The 15,648-nt window shown below is 39.5% G+C and overlaps 1 protein-coding gene across 4 annotated transcripts in view; it reads left to right on the top strand.

Annotated features, from left to right (window-relative positions):
• The window catches only part of TRPC3 (transient receptor potential cation channel subfamily C member 3), a 78,686-nt gene that overhangs the window by 17,978 nt on the left and 45,060 nt on the right, over positions 1 to 15,648 (top strand). For all 4 annotated transcript variants that reach the window (XM_028164020.2, XM_007172398.2, XM_057547509.1 and 1 more), the window contains exons 2-3: positions 1,467 to 2,238; positions 9,968 to 10,156. In XM_028164020.2, coding sequence (XP_028019821.2) covers positions 1,467 to 2,238; positions 9,968 to 10,156 — 961 coding nt within the window. The remainder of the gene's footprint in view (positions 1 to 1,466; positions 2,239 to 9,967; positions 10,157 to 15,648) is intronic.

Below are 15,648 nucleotides of genomic sequence, written 5' to 3'. Positions count from 1 at the left end.
TTTTAAATTTAAACATAAATTTTATTTTTAATAAAAATATTCAAACTATGGTTAAAGCTATTCAAAATGTGTAAAAGCTGTAAGTGAAAAGTAAGAATCTCCCTTCCCCTGTGGCTCCTCAGTTCCACTCCCCAGAGCCCCAGGTATAAATACAATGAAAGGCTACTTGTATTGCTTTCTAGAAATTCCTACACATAGATACATGTGTGTGTACATATGTGTATATATAAGTATATTCATATAAATGTGTGTGTATATATAAATACTACATTTAATTTTTTCAAGTTGATCACCTGACACTAGTTGAGCCGTTAGAATGGGGGGCCAGTCGCAGCACCCTCTGCCCTTGGACAAGTTTACAAGCTTGTTGGGGGACTTCTTTGGTTTCCTTACCTCTGTAGGTTTGCCTGGCCACATTTCCTTGGTCTCTATCTGGGAAACCTCTGCCAGTGGCTTCAGTGCTCCTTTCTTAATTTGGGGCCCACAGAGCTGAGAACTGAGGAGACACTGCTACCCACCTCTGAGTTCACCTGCTGGAGATGCTCCCTAATGCCAACCTCCAGGCCCCCCGCAGAGGACAATGCCTCTCTAGTTAGTTTTCAACCCCTGACTCTGTGAATGCTATTTTGTCAACGTTAGTTGCTTTATTCATAAAGTAATACTAGTGATTTTTAAACCGTAAATCATACCATATCCTTTTAGTTCAAAGAGGTAACTATATAATATTGGTAATTAAACAACTCATTACACAGTTATTTTCAAAAAAATAAATCTAGATTGATATTCTCATTTTATAATTGCTAAATCTTGTCTGTGTTATTGCAAAAAATGAATCTTGAAAGTTTTTTGGAGGGGTGGGGGAGTGGAGTGGGATATCCTTAAGAGAAAAAAATAGCAAATCTAAGATCCTGAAAGATAATTATTGGCCTAAATACTGGGCTGTGTGTGTGTGTCAATGATTTTATTTAGTTAAAAATATGCAGTGACTTGAGAGGATTGTTCTGGCCTAATTCTTGAAAACTTTAATTTCTTTAGCCTTCAAGCCTAGTGCTTTGGTGCCAGGTACCTGCTCGCCCCTATTTTCAAGACTTTTAAGAGCAGTAGTAAGGTTATTTCCACAAGGTATGATGAGTCCCATCTTTGCCAGGGTCGCAAGGGAGACGCGGGGTGTCTGGAAATCATTTATATTATTATTCCTTGTGAATGTCATTTTCTACGGAACAGGAACTCTTGTTCTGAAGGGCTTCCGGCCCCTCTCTGGGTTCTAGCAGCCCGTGTTAGGTACAGGTGTAAATTTCAGGCGGGCGTCAGCAACGGACCTGGCTGTCCTCGGGCCACAGATGTGCGCGGTGGATGCTGTGTACTCCAGAAATGGCCCGACATCTGGGAGGAAGCAATATGCCCTAATATTATACATCTGGATTTGTTTGTTTGTTTGTTTGTTTCTTATTGCTGTTGCTGATTAGGTCAATGGAGGAAAGCCCTTCCCTGAGGCGCAAGACGGTGATGCGCGAGAAGGGCCGGCGCCAGGCTGTGCGGGGCCCGGCCTTCATGTTCAACGATCGGGGCACCAGCCTCACCGCCGAGGAGGAGCGCTTCCTTGACGCCGCCGAGTACGGCAACATCCCGGTGGTGCGCAAGATGCTGGAGGAGTCCAGGACGCTGAACGTCAACTGCGTGGACTACATGGGCCAGAACGCGCTGCAGCTGGCGGTGGGCAATGAGCACCTGGAGGTGACCGAGCTGCTGCTCAAGAAGGAGAACCTGGCGCGCATCGGCGACGCCCTGCTGCTCGCCATCAGCAAGGGCTACGTGCGCATCGTGGAGGCCATCCTCAACCACCCGGGTTTCGCGGCCAGCAAGCGCCTCACCCTGAGCCCCTGTGAGCAGGAGCTGCAGGACGACGACTTCTACGCCTACGACGAGGACGGCACGCGCTTCTCCCCCGACATCACCCCCATCATCCTGGCGGCGCACTGCCAGAAGTACGAGGTGGTGCACATGCTGCTGATGAAGGGCGCCAGGATCGAGCGGCCGCACGACTATTTCTGCAAGTGCGGGGACTGCACGGAGAAGCAGAGGCACGACTCCTTCAGCCACTCGCGCTCGAGGATCAATGCCTACAAGGGGCTGGCCAGCCCAGCGTATCTGTCCTTGTCCAGCGAGGACCCCGTGCTCACCGCCCTGGAGCTCAGCAACGAGCTGGCCAAGCTAGCCAACATAGAGAAGGAGTTCAAGGTAAGCTGTGCGCTCCACCCCGGCTGCCCTGCGCGCTCTTCCCCTTCCGGGCTGCCACCAGGCGCCTTCCGTAGTTTGCTCCCGAATCAGTTTCGCCCAGTGGATTTAAAACCGCGAGGGACTGGGAGCGTCGTTCACAAACGACCTGCTGATTTTCCTTTCTCACCACGGAGCTGTGATAAATTCGCTCTGAGGATGGGTATATGCTAGATCAGAGAGCTGTAATTACGGTGCTGCTCTGTGTTCTGGATAAGCGTTAAGTCGTACACGAGACTTCTCTTTTGTTGAAGGAGGGATGTGGTGCGATCGTCTCCCTTCCAAATTCTTCCTCTTTTGTAGTTGATTGTCTGGTGGCACCCAATACAGAAATAGTATTAGTTTTGCATGCACTGTTTATTGGGCCAAACATTTGTATATCTTTTTTGAAAATTTATTTTATTTTTGGCTGCATTGGGTCTTTCTTGCCATGCGTGGGCTTTTCTCTAGTTGCGGCGAGCGGGGGCTACTCTTCGTTGTGGTGCGCGGACTTCTCATTGTGGTGGCTTCTCTTGTTGCGGAGCACGGGCTCTCAGGCGCACGGGCTCCAGTAGTTGTGGCTCGCAGGCTCTAGAGTGCAGGTCAGTAGTTGTGGCACACGGGCTTGGTTGCTCCAAAGCATGTGGGAGCTTCCCGGACCAGGACTCAAACCCGTGTCTCCTGCATTGGCAGGCGGATTCTTAACCACTGCGCCACCAGGGAAGCCCTTTGTATATCTCTTTAGACTGAAAGTCAAAAGGCTAATATAAAATTTTAAGTGAATGACTAAAGTCATTTTATTTGTGACAAAAATGGCTGTACCTGAAATCCACAAGTGAAATCCACAATATTCAAAATGGTGAGCCATAGACATGAGGTCAACCCAGAAATATAAGGACAGCAGATTGATTTGCTTTAATAGATTTTTTTGTTTTTTTATGAGTGAACTTTTTTCTGGACATCAACTCCAGTCAAGCAGAATTATTTATTTTTATAAAAACTATACATTAATAGTGGAACATTTTTAAAATTTAATTGTTACAGCCTGCTGTGCATTTTGGATGGTTCTACCTATTAAATCTGGGGCAAAAGGAGATTTCGTAGATCAGGTGAAAGTCAGACTGTTTTTCAGCAGGTTCTTGCCTCCCGTTATCCACCTAAGAGAATGATTCTAGGCATAAATTCCTTGAATTATTTTCTGTATGTTGAGTTAATCTTTTTAATTTAGTGTTGTGGTATCAGATCACAGACAAAGTGATGATTCTGCTTCTCAGATATTATTGCAGTCTTTCACACTTAAGTGTTACACAAATGCAACTAGCAATATAATTCAAGGGAAGTAGTTGAAAGAAAATGGTAGGAAAGTTTTGTGGGGGGTTTTTCCCTTCTGTATGCACCAAATTCCCTCGACATCCATCAACACTCATCTTGTCCTTCTGGAGATCTGGCCTTAGATAACAAATAATTTTATTTGTTATTCCATTGCATTCTTTTCTAATATAAAAGCTACACATATTTATAGTAAAAAAATTGGAAAATGTGGGAAAATAAAAAGAAGAAAATAAATATCACCTATATCTACTCCCGTTGAAAAGATTCATTATGTGGTATTTGAAAAGATTTATTTCCTTGTACCTAAAATGAATTATCATTTTTTTGACAGAACTCAGGTAGAGCAAATTTAAAACTTCAAATTCTGTTTGAAGAGAATAGAAAAGTGTTCAAAGTCTAAATGTCACTTTATTTCAACTTAGTAATAAAAAGTATAATTCTAAATTTGTTAATTCACTATTCCAAGTGTCACTCAAACCTTGTTTTTAAGCGTTTTGCTTGATATATACTGAAAGTCTGTAGAAGAGGTTCTACAAAAGGGAATGTTCTAGATTATGTTTTTTGTTTTTTAATATATATTTATTGGAGTATAATTGCTTCACAATACTTTCTTAGTTTCTGTTGCACAACAAAGCGAATCAGCCATATGCATACACATGTCGCCATGTCCCCTCCCTCTTGAGCCTCCCTCCCATCCTCCCTATCCCACCCCTCTAGGTCATTGCAAAGCACCAAGCCGATCTCCCTATGCTATGCTGCTGCTTCCCACCAGCCAACTATTTTACATTCAGTAGTGTATATATGTTGAGGCTACTCTCACTTCGCCCCAACTTTGCTCTCCCACCCCACGTCCTCAAACCCATTCTGTTTGTCTACCTCTTTATTCCTGCCCTGCAACTGGATTCATCAGTACCTTTTTTTTTTTTTTTTTTTTTAGATTCCATACATATGCATTAGCGTACGGTATTTGTTTTTCTCTTTCTGACTTCCTTCACTCTGTATGACAGACTCTAGGTCCATCCACCTCACTACAAATAACTCAATTTTGTTTCTTTTTATGGCTGAGTAATATTCCATTGTATATATGTGCCACATCTTCTTTATCCATTCATCTGTCGATGGACATTTAGGTTGGTTCCATGTCCTGGCTATTGTAAATAGAGCTGCAGTGAACATTGTGGTGCATGTCTCTTTTTGAATTACGGTTTTTTCAGGGTATATGCCCAGTAGTGGGATTGCTGGGTCATATGGTAGTTCTATTTTTAGTTTTTTAAGGAACCTCCCTACTGTTTTCCATAGTGGTTGTATCAATTTACATTCCCACCAACAGTGTAGGAGGGGTCCCTTTTTACCACACCCTTTCCAGCATTTATTGTTTCTAGATTTTTTGATAATGGCCATTCTGACCGGTGTGAGTTGATACTACATTGTAGTTTTGATTTGCATTTCTCTAATAATTAGTGATGTTGAGCATCTTTTCACGTGTCTCTTGGACATCTGTATGTCTTCCTTGGTGAAATGTCTATGTAGGTCTTCTGCCCGTTTTTTAACTGGATTGTTTGGGTATTTTTTGATATTGAGCTCCATGAGCTGTTTGTGTATTTTGGAGATTAATCCTTTGTCTGTTGTTTCATTTGCAAATATTTTCTCCCATTCTGAGGGGTTGTCCTTTTGTCTTGTTTATGGTTTCCTTTGCTGTGCAAAAGCTTTTAAGTTTCATTAGGTCCCATTTGTTAATTTTCATTTTTATTTCTGTTACTCTAGGAGGTGGATCAGAAAAGATCTTGCTGTGGTTTATGTCAAAGAGTGTTTTTCCTATGTTTTCCGCTAAAAGTTTTATAGTGTCTGGTCTTACATTTAAGTCTTTAATCCATTTGGAGTTTATTTTTGTGTATGGTGTTAGGTAGTGTTCTAATTTCATTCTTTTACATGTAGCTGTCCAGTTTTCCCAGCACCACTTATTGAAGAGGCTGTCTTTTCTCCATGTATGTTCTTGCCTCCTTTGTTGTAAATTACGTGCCCATATGTGCGTGGGTTTATCTCTGGGCTTTCTATCCTGTACCATTGATCTCTATTTCTGTTTCTGTGCCAGTACCATACTGTCTTGATTACTGTAGCTTTGTGGTTAGATTATGTTTTAATAATTTCCGAAAGATGGTGATGTATGCAATTCTGTCCAGAGAAGTAGTCTCAGTGAAGCAATGTTAAGAAAATTTGTTATTCATAGTTTTCCCCTTGAAGCCAGCTAAACCCATATTGATAATACTTGGAATCTCCTTTACCCTGACATAAAGAGTCACCTCTGATAACCTTTCAAAGGTGGGAAACTATTATAAGTGAAGAGGCAAAAAGAGGAGAAAACACAACTGAGTTTAAGAAGGCATCCATAAAGCTGCCAAATATCTAAGGGTATGCAAAAATCATCTAAATCTCACAGTTCCTTTTTCTGAATTATATGGAAAGCAGTCGTGTAGCATAACCATCTCTGAGCCAAAATACAGACACTTCTTTGGAAGTTACAGTCTCTAAGGACTACAGATCTCTCTCCTCTGACTAAATGTTCCTTTTCTTTCCCATTCTCACTTGTCCTTGTTATTCTTTTCTTATCTGCCTTCCTTTCACCTCTTTGCCTTCTCATCCCACACTCATGTCCACCTGTCAGGGCTTTAGACAGACAGAGAAAATAGTGCTTTCACAGCACTGACCCAGAGACTCAGAGCTCTGAAAGGGCAGGAAGTGAAGCTTATTTCTGTGGCAGGGTCACTTAATTTGCCCTATTCCATGGTGTTCACTATATTCTTTCCATAGAGGCTTTGAGCTCAAAGTACTGGCCTTGAAATGAAAAAAAAAAAAAGACAACGTGTTCCCTAGTGAAAAAGACGTGATTTTTTTTCCGTTTCAGACACGTATGACTATTTTATCTTATCAATGGCCTGTAAGGTCCAGTTTCTCATCCCTCAAACTGCCATCACTTAGGTGCTTCACGGAAGGTTCTCAGCCACTGTGCAGTTTTCAAAGTTCCTTGAAGAGTGCAGGAGGCATGGTGCCGAAAACATGTGAAGGTCATTACCCCAAGGGTTGAACATTCTAGGATATAGATATAGATAGATTAATGGAGGACAGCTTGGTGACAGGTTATTAAAGAAGTATTTTCGATGTGCAAATGCTATCTGAAGCTATTTTGAGAAACAGAATATTGGACAGGATGGATTCCATGTCTAATCCTTCAAATGTCAGTGGCAAGGAAGCTGGACATTTATTAAACTGAAATTTACTAATTTCCTAATTCTGAATCAATGATGCACTTTTTTTTTGCAAAAAAAAAAAAACCATTTGTTTTCTCCATGCCTCAAATTTCCCCTCTTTAAAGCAGAAAAACAATTTCAACCTAAATCACAGTAGGACTGTAAGGAAGAGGAAAATGAATGTAATCCAAAAGCAAGATAGCATTTCATAGCAGGAAAATACTCTAGGAATCATCTGACTATACACACCTCTCATTTTACAAATGAGAAAACAAAGACTGTAGCCAAGGTCCCATCTGCTAAGCCTAGATTTGGGTGCCTTGGGTCCCAGTCCTAGCTATTCTATGTAACATGCTGTACCTGGTAACACTGAAGCACTTCTATAGTATTTGATGTGTACCAAGCATACTCAAAGCATTTAATCCTCATAGTAGCAATATTAGATAGGCTTATTCTCATCAGAGAGGCTAAGTAACTTCTATAAGATCACACAGTGGTAGAAGCAGTAAGTGGTAGAAGCAGTGTTTGAACCTAGGAAGTCTGGTTTCAGATTTATCCTTTTAATCACTACACTATCCTGCCTCTTTTATTATTAGGGAAAGGATCTGACAGAACCACGCCTGCTTAGAGCTGAATTTCAGTTTTCCTGTTAAGGATAAAAAGGGATTAGAATGATGATTAAACCATACACATTAAAAACCTGCTGAAGCCTGTAGACAGGTTGTGATGAGGCCCGAGCTTCGTTGTTCTTCCTCTGGCTTGAGCACGTCTTCCAGGTTTTGAGTTCCTGCTCTGTAAAGTGGGCTGCAGATCCATCTGGTAACTTTGTGGAGGGCCATGGTAATGGAAAAGCGGCACAGTGAAGATGATCAAGCAAAACGAAATTAAGACAGTGTCATTAGAAAATTCAGACCAGATAAACGGTCTGAGTTGTGAAGCAACATGAGACAGGACCTCATGGTAGAACTGACAGAGTCAGCTCATGTTGCAATTCAGACTTTAGATAGTTCCTTTTGCAACTGAGGAAAGGCCATCTTTAGTGGTGCTCTCCATCTTTCCCTGAGAGCTCTGCATATATTAGCAAATGGTATCCCACAACCCCAGTAGAAGAAATCGCTATTACCTCCAGCTCTGATTATTTTCTGTACTTGGATAGCAGACTTCTTCCAGCAGGAAATGTTTAAATTGTTATGAAAACAGTGTTGTCCTTGCAACTTGGTTACCTGTTTTTTGCTTTTTGACTGATCTTTTAGTGGATATGAAAAAGCCACAAAGCTTTCCTTAAGATTGGATAATTTTACAGATTATAATTTTTAAAAATAATGATTTATTATTCAGGTATTACTGCAAAATTGGTTCCTATGTTTTCTTCAAGAATAGAAAATAGTCTCTTTTATTTCTGATCAATGGAGAATTGGCCATCCTGTGTTGTACCAAATCTTACAGAACAGTCTGAACTGACGAGTAACATGAGGAAATTTCATCTAAAAAATTGTATTAAAAGGGGAGCTTTATATGGAAACAGACATGGGTAACACTTCTTCTGGATGCTATAATAAAATATTTCATTAGTCTTTCAGGAATGGAAGGCAGATGGATATTTAACTGACACTCTGCATAGAAACCAGAGACTGAACATTTTATTAATTTTATCAGTTGCATGGTACCAACTTGAATGGAAACCAAAGATTGAAGTTTTTATTCATTTTATCTGTTCCCTTATGAGGGGAAAAGGATTAACTGCAACTGTTCTTTATCTGGATTTCTGATATCTGAAATGGAAACTATTCTAGTCTGTGTAGCCTTTAAACCGTCTCTCCTCTTCTTGTTTATTTTAGTTGGTGACATGATTTTTGCCCATCAAATCAAGTTAATTAATCATTTAAGGGGAAAAAAATTGAAATTCTTCATGTCATTTTTAAAGTATGATTTTTGGAAGCCCAGAAATTCTGCTGTGCTAAATGTTACTCAGTTATTAGACATATACAGTATCTCAGGACATGTTGGAATGAGGGATTCTATTTTCCTCAAGTGCACCAAATTAGGTTATCATCTGATTAATTTTCTTAATGGGCTAAAATTTTAGTGAAAGCCGTAGAAGTGGAGCTGGGGGTTGCAAAAGTAAGGCCCTTTCCCAAGAGATGGTCATTGACACCTAGACTGGAATCAATGGGCTAGAAATAGAGCTCCATTCAGTAGGTAACAGGGAATGCTGACAGCTGACTTCCTCATACCAGTCCATGGCACTATATAAATATGCTAATGAAATTAAAGATTCACAGATTATTTTTAGCAAGGTGTTAGTTCCAGTAGCCTGAAAATTTTTCTCTCAGGTATTGATATTCTGCAACCCTTGAGAATTCAATTACATTTAATCAGACATTTCTCTCTCTCTAGAAGCTCTGCAGGACATTATAATGTGCCCTTCAGACAAACAAGAAAAAATACCCTCCACGTTGGTACCTATCCTTCTCTTTGCCTTCACTATGAACCATCATTCTCAAACACAAATGTGTATCAGAAACACCTGGAGAGTGTGTTAACACAGATGCGGGCCCTCATTGTCAGTTTCTAATCAGGACACCTGGGGTGGGATCTGAGCATTTACACTCCTAACACATGTCCAGGTGCTACTGAGGCTGCTGGTCCGAGGACTACAGTTTGAGAAGCACTGTCTCCAATGAGGCAATGGATAGTAAACCAGACAGGCCATTTTCATACATAGTCAATCTTCTATGCCAAATTGCCACTTAATTTAAAGAACTTTCACTGTAGAAATGGTTTTGTTTGAGTTTTAAGAAAACTATTGTTCATCTGTACAAGAAAGATTCTTTCGATTCTTTGGTCTTTCAGCATTAGCATTTAGCCAACATCTCTTAATATAGATCAGTCACTGACATGCACACCATTTTCAGAACTGTCTCGCATGGTTGTACAGGTTGTAGAAGGTGCTGGCTAAGGGGGTAGGTGGGAGCAAATCCAGCCGGTATCGAACTGAACAAAACTAGCATCCACCTGGGGGCTGCAACTTCCTACCCAGAGGTAGGGAGACTTTTTCTAATTCACAAAACCCCTAAACACTTTCCATTGAATTAAAGCACATTCTCTGTATTAAACTCTAAACCTCTTGGCCTTAGAATGACTATCGCAAGCTCTCCATGCAATGCAAAGACTTCGTAGTGGGTGTGCTGGATCTTTGCCGAGACTCGGAAGAGGTAGAAGCCATTCTGAATGGAGATCTGGAATCGGCAGAGCCTCTGGAGATGCACAGGCATAAAGCTTCACTGAGTCGTGTCAAACTTGCTATTAAGTATGAAGTCAAAAAGGTGAGTGGCCTACTTTCGTCCAGCTCCATATTAGAATAAACATGTAATATCAACTATGCCATAATCCCAGGAAAGATTTTAAAATAATAGCCGTAATAGACGTTATTGATAAGAAGATTTATTTTACTTCATGAAAGAGATTAAATGAAGTATCATGGTAAAGTTGTGAGTCAAGTATCTAGCTCCGATCCTTTCCACTTTTTATCCATTTTTGGACCTTGGATAAGTCGTAAAACTTCTTTAAATTTCATTTTCCTCATATAAAAGGAGAATAATACCTCTTATCTGTCTCAGGGTCTTGGTGGGATTTCAGTGGATTAAGATATGCAAAAGAACTTTGTAAACTGCTCATTAAAATGCGGTTAATGATAATAAAATCTGTTACTTGTAAACATTTTTGTAAGGCACTGTTACTTACATTCGCATGTTAATCTTGCAATAAGCCTTTGTTATTATCCATTTCACATATAAAATAGGTGTTCGATGATGAGATTTCTATTCTATAAGGAAACCGAGGTTCACCAAGCTTAAATGACGTGTCTAAGATCACACAGCTATGGAATTTTATGCAGTTGCCAAAAAAAAAAAAAATTATGATTACTTTTTTACTCTGGTTACTGCAGATAGAACAGTTATGTATTATGTGTTTGCTACTTGTATGGGCCTTTGAAATAATTCATGTAAATTGTAGTTAGGACGTTTCACTTATAATAAAAATCTCAGTTATCCAGAATCTAATCGCATATACATATTGTATATAACTTAAATTTTTGTGCTTTAAATCACGAAGAAGTAAGCTGTTGTCGGGAATAGATCTGGTTTCGTGAACTGGTCAATCTATGGAATCTTCTGTCCTTCCTGCAGTGTGACATGGTGCACAAGAGGGCAGGCCCTGGAGCCAACTTGCAAGAGTTCAAGTCCTGACTTGTCTTCTCTGTGTGACAGGGCAAGTCACTTGATCAGTCTAAACTTCGTTCTGCTTGTTGGTAGTGAGGACAACTACTGTTGCAGTTGTTTTAAGGATTACATGAGCTAATGCAAGTAAAGTAATTAGCACAGGCATAGTACATGGTGATTGCTCAATAAGTATTAGCTAATCACATTTCTGCATTTGAAAATTCATTCTCAGAATGATGGCTCTTAAACAAGTTCAGTTCTTAGTCATCAAAGACATTTCATGTGTATTGTGCTGGTTCTCGTTCTTAGTGGTAGACCATAGCCAATTTAAACAGAAAAAAATTTAGTTAAGGATATTAGGAGGCTCACAGAATCATTAGGAGAGGTGGAGGAACAAGCTTATCTAAGCTGTGCTTGCAGAAAGCTTGCCCAGAACCAGGCCCAGAACTGACCTGGTAAGGGAGTTTCTGTGGCCCAAACAGAACAATTCTGCCTCTGCTGCAGATGGCCAGCTCCCCCCTAGCAGAAAGGATGCCCTGAGTGCTGCCTGTTATAAAAGGCCCCTTCCAAGTCAGAGGTCTGCCCATGTGCCTCTGACCAGTGGAACCTAGGCCAAAGTTTGTACCCTAGTAGCAAATGAGGACGGGGGAGTCTCTCTCTCTCTCTCTCTCTCTCTCTCTCTCTCTCTCTCTCTCTTTCTGTGTTTCTATGTGTGTACACACACACATACACAGTTCTACCACAATGTAGAGAACTTCCATATTGTAGTGTTCACAAGATTATAGCCAGCCATTAATGACAGATCTCCCCTCTACTTAATAAGATAGTGAAATGTGAAGATTCTCAGTAAATCTTGAAGTAAAATAACTTTTCAAGGAATTGTCAGTTACAAGGTAAATGAATTGGCTTAACTGCCCTCCTCTCAGAGCATTCTTGCTAGTTGAAGTTTTGCTGTATTGGAAGAAAAAGATAGTTTTGCATAAGATTGATATTAAACTGTTTTTAGAAAACTGTCTGGACATTTATTCACAGATCTTACACAACAGGCATCTCTCCTCTTTAGCACCTGAGCGGAGAGAATTGATTTCGGTTGTCACTGGTTCTTTATCATTGCGTTGAAAGTGTCATATTAGCAGAGATAGCTCATCTACAGATGTGCTGCTGTTAACCAAACTGTCTTGCAGAGTGAATATCTTCTTGCATGTTGATTTTAAATAAATGGATGTGTAGGTTACAATGTATGAGGTGTCAATTAATAATAAATTTGCTATCAGTCAACTACTAGGAAACAGCAACAACAAAAATGTATTCGGAACTGAAAGGAGATTTAGAACTTTGCAGGTATTTCTGGTTTTGTCTGTTTTATGCTATAAAAGGAATATTAGTTAAAATCTTTGATTTGGAATCTTCACCCAATAAATGTATATAAGAACTTTATTCTGGAATGCCCCCCCCCAAAAAAAGCCCCAGTTCCTCTTTCTTTCTCTCCAAGGCTTCCTTCATTCTTCACTCAACACTCACCCATCTCCATCTAGCAAGGAGCAAAAATACCCCCACCCACTTCTGCTGCTTCCTTTTTCCATCATCTCATTTCTAGTCCCCAGGTAAAATAACCTGTTGGGTTATAATGATTCATGAACCCTACCCACTGTGGCATTGAAGTAACCCATAGCTACATGCATGGCATTGGGATTTCAAAATACTGTATATGTTATGGAATTTTCCCCCCCTGATAATATAATAAACTTGTATATGTTCAAATCAACCCATAATTCTACCAAGGAAACCAGTTTGATTAATGTTCATTTGTTTAGGTCCCATAAGAGACTCAGGATGTCTCTTCTGCCATCTGCCCAAGATCTACTCTCAACTCTGATTCTGAGTCTGTTGGGTTCTTTCTGGGCTCAGGTCTTCCCTAGGAATAACCATGAGTTCACCTTAGGCCTTAGAGACTCAATGACAGTTAATGAAGAAAATGAAAATATAAAAGATCTGAATAGGAGAAGTCTGAACATGAATTTAATGTTTATGTGGGAAAGGATTTTTTAATATAAAAGCAGTAGAAGAGATAAAAAACAAAAACATAAATTGTTTGACAACATGCAACTTAAAACCTCTGTACATCAAAAAGATCATAAACAAAAAAGGTGAAGGGCAAACTGGGAAAAATTTTTTCTATACTATAACTTACAGAGGATTGATATTCTTAATATCCAAAGTATGCAAACAAATTTATAGGGAAAATTTCCAGAGCCCTGTAGAAAAATAAGCAAAAGGCTTGGATAGGTAATTCACAGAAAAGAAAATTCAAATGGCTAACAAACATATTTTAAAATTTCAAACCCTCTAGTAATAAAAGAAATGCATGCTAACATACAGATACCATCTCCTCTCGCTCAAATTATTAAAGAATTAAAAATTACAATTCTCAGTGCTGTTGGTGAAATGAGCAATCATACGCTACTAGTGGGGAACAAACAATAATGTATCTTCTATCAGGGAGTGGATGTTGAAGCTTATTCATCCCAGATTCACTTCTGAGGGGTCTTTAAGGTAAATAATAAAACTGGAAAGATAGTAAATGTTGTTACCGTTTGTAGAGTTACCCACATTATTCTACAAAAGAGAATGGAATAGAGTGGAGGGTGAAATTTGGTTTTTTGAAAATAAGTACAAGAAAATTAAATTTTAGGCAAACCATTCATTATTTTCCAATTAGAATAATGGACTATTTGCCCTCCAAAAAGTCCTGAGCTCTATTTATGAATGTACCTCTATCTTCTCTGACTTGAGGATGAATATCAATCCACTCCCCCCATAGAAATAACGGGAGTCCTACCTATCTCAAGTGAGCTTTTGTCTATTGTAAGAAAGCCCTTGACAAAGATAAAAGATACTAGCACTGGATAGATCATCGAATCTGGAAAACCAAGCTCTTGAGAAAGAGGAAATCCTTTCCTGAGTTCTTCCTTCTTGCTCTATTTCCTCCAGAGAGAGATTAGGTTTAACCGTAGCAAGATCATCTAGAAACGAGACATGAAGCGATATAGACACATAAAATTATCCACTGTATATGCAGAAAGTGTGAAAAGAAAGCCCAGAAAGTGAGCAGTACAATGAAAGAGTGGTAAATCCACTGCAGAGACTTTGGCGTGCATGCGGCAGCCGGCACGGGAAGGGGTCCTGCGCTGCAGGGCTTCTGCCATGTCTGTGCTCAGGCACCTGAGAGGCAACAGTGGGTTAGCTCTCGGTAGCAGCATTTTGCACTCAGTGGGTTTGAAATTCAGAAAACGTGTACAATGTAAGTTTTCAGGGGCTTTAAAAAAAAAATTTTTTTATTGAAGTAGAGTTGATTTACAATGCTGTGCCAGTCTCTGCTGTGCAGCACAGTGGAGTTTTCAGTTTATATTTCACAATTCAAAGAACTTTAAAAAGAAGATGAATGATCTAGTTTTTATTCACAAGAATATTTTCTTTTAAATATTGTAAACCGTGGCTCCAGCAATGTCATTAAAAACAAAGACAGAGTGTTCCTACCATGTTTTTGTACAACAGTATTCCCATGAAGATCGCTCTTGGAAAAAGCTAATTTGATAAAAAGACAGTGTAATTTTTTTAGGTTGAAATTTATCAACTGCCCTGATTGGTGGTTTAGTTTACAATCTGTCAGTCATTTGGCAGGGAATAAAATTTGTTCTCTATGCTCCAGTAGTTTTGTTCCATTGAAAGATTGAGACTTTCTTGTGTGTCAAGCATTTCCCCTTTAGATCAGAAAACCTCAAATAAGGGTATTATTTCTGTAATGGTTTCAATTTGTTGGTCCACTGAAGTTAAGAAACAGCATACAAATTTTATCCAGCTAGCTGTGACTGGTGTGGCAGCATAAGGACATTTTTTAGGAGGTAACACAGTTTTAAGAGATAAAGGTTACTGCCCTATTTTGGTCATTGAAAAGAGCAAAACTCATCTGCTAGAAGGATTAGCTCTTTTGCCCTCACTTGCTACTATTATACTGGTTTTATTTTCTTTTTTAAAATGTTCCTTGTGTACTTGTATTAGGATTTTAAATCATTGGAGGAAAATATCTATTTGTGTTTGCTTTCCGTGGATTAAATGCCATATGGTGCTGTATTATGATCTCAGTTAAGAAGAGGGTAGAATTAATAGTATAGGAAATATACCAGTTAGGTTGAATTTTAAAGTATAACAAGTGAAGTGCAAACACCATGATTTTGGCTAGTATTTAACATATATTAAGTGTCTGCACTGTATTGTACAAGTCACACCAGGTCAAAGATTGATCATTGCATAATGCCATATGGAAAGGATTGATTTCCACCAAGTCTTTGAGGGCTCTGTAAACTTTATACAGTATAATTAATGCCATAAAGCATTTAAAGATTCAAATTTAAAGATTAGCTCAAGGAGGAAGAGCAAGAAGAGGGAGCCATACTACAACATTAATATTTCTGTACTCAGGAGTTTAAAACCTAAGAAAGAAAGGCTGGACAACCACAGAAGGGAAATTTGTCCATCAATTTCACAGGGACACGTGTCCAAGTGTCTCTTAACTTCATGTGGATTTTCTGTTTTAC

Source organism: Balaenoptera acutorostrata, chromosome 5, assembly GCF_949987535.1.
Source record: "Balaenoptera acutorostrata chromosome 5, mBalAcu1.1, whole genome shotgun sequence".
In the NCBI taxonomy this organism is placed as follows: Eukaryota; Metazoa; Chordata; class Mammalia; order Artiodactyla; family Balaenopteridae; genus Balaenoptera; species Balaenoptera acutorostrata.
Note: the sequence above shows the minus strand (reverse complement) of the source record. Positions and strands in the feature narration are given on the sequence as shown.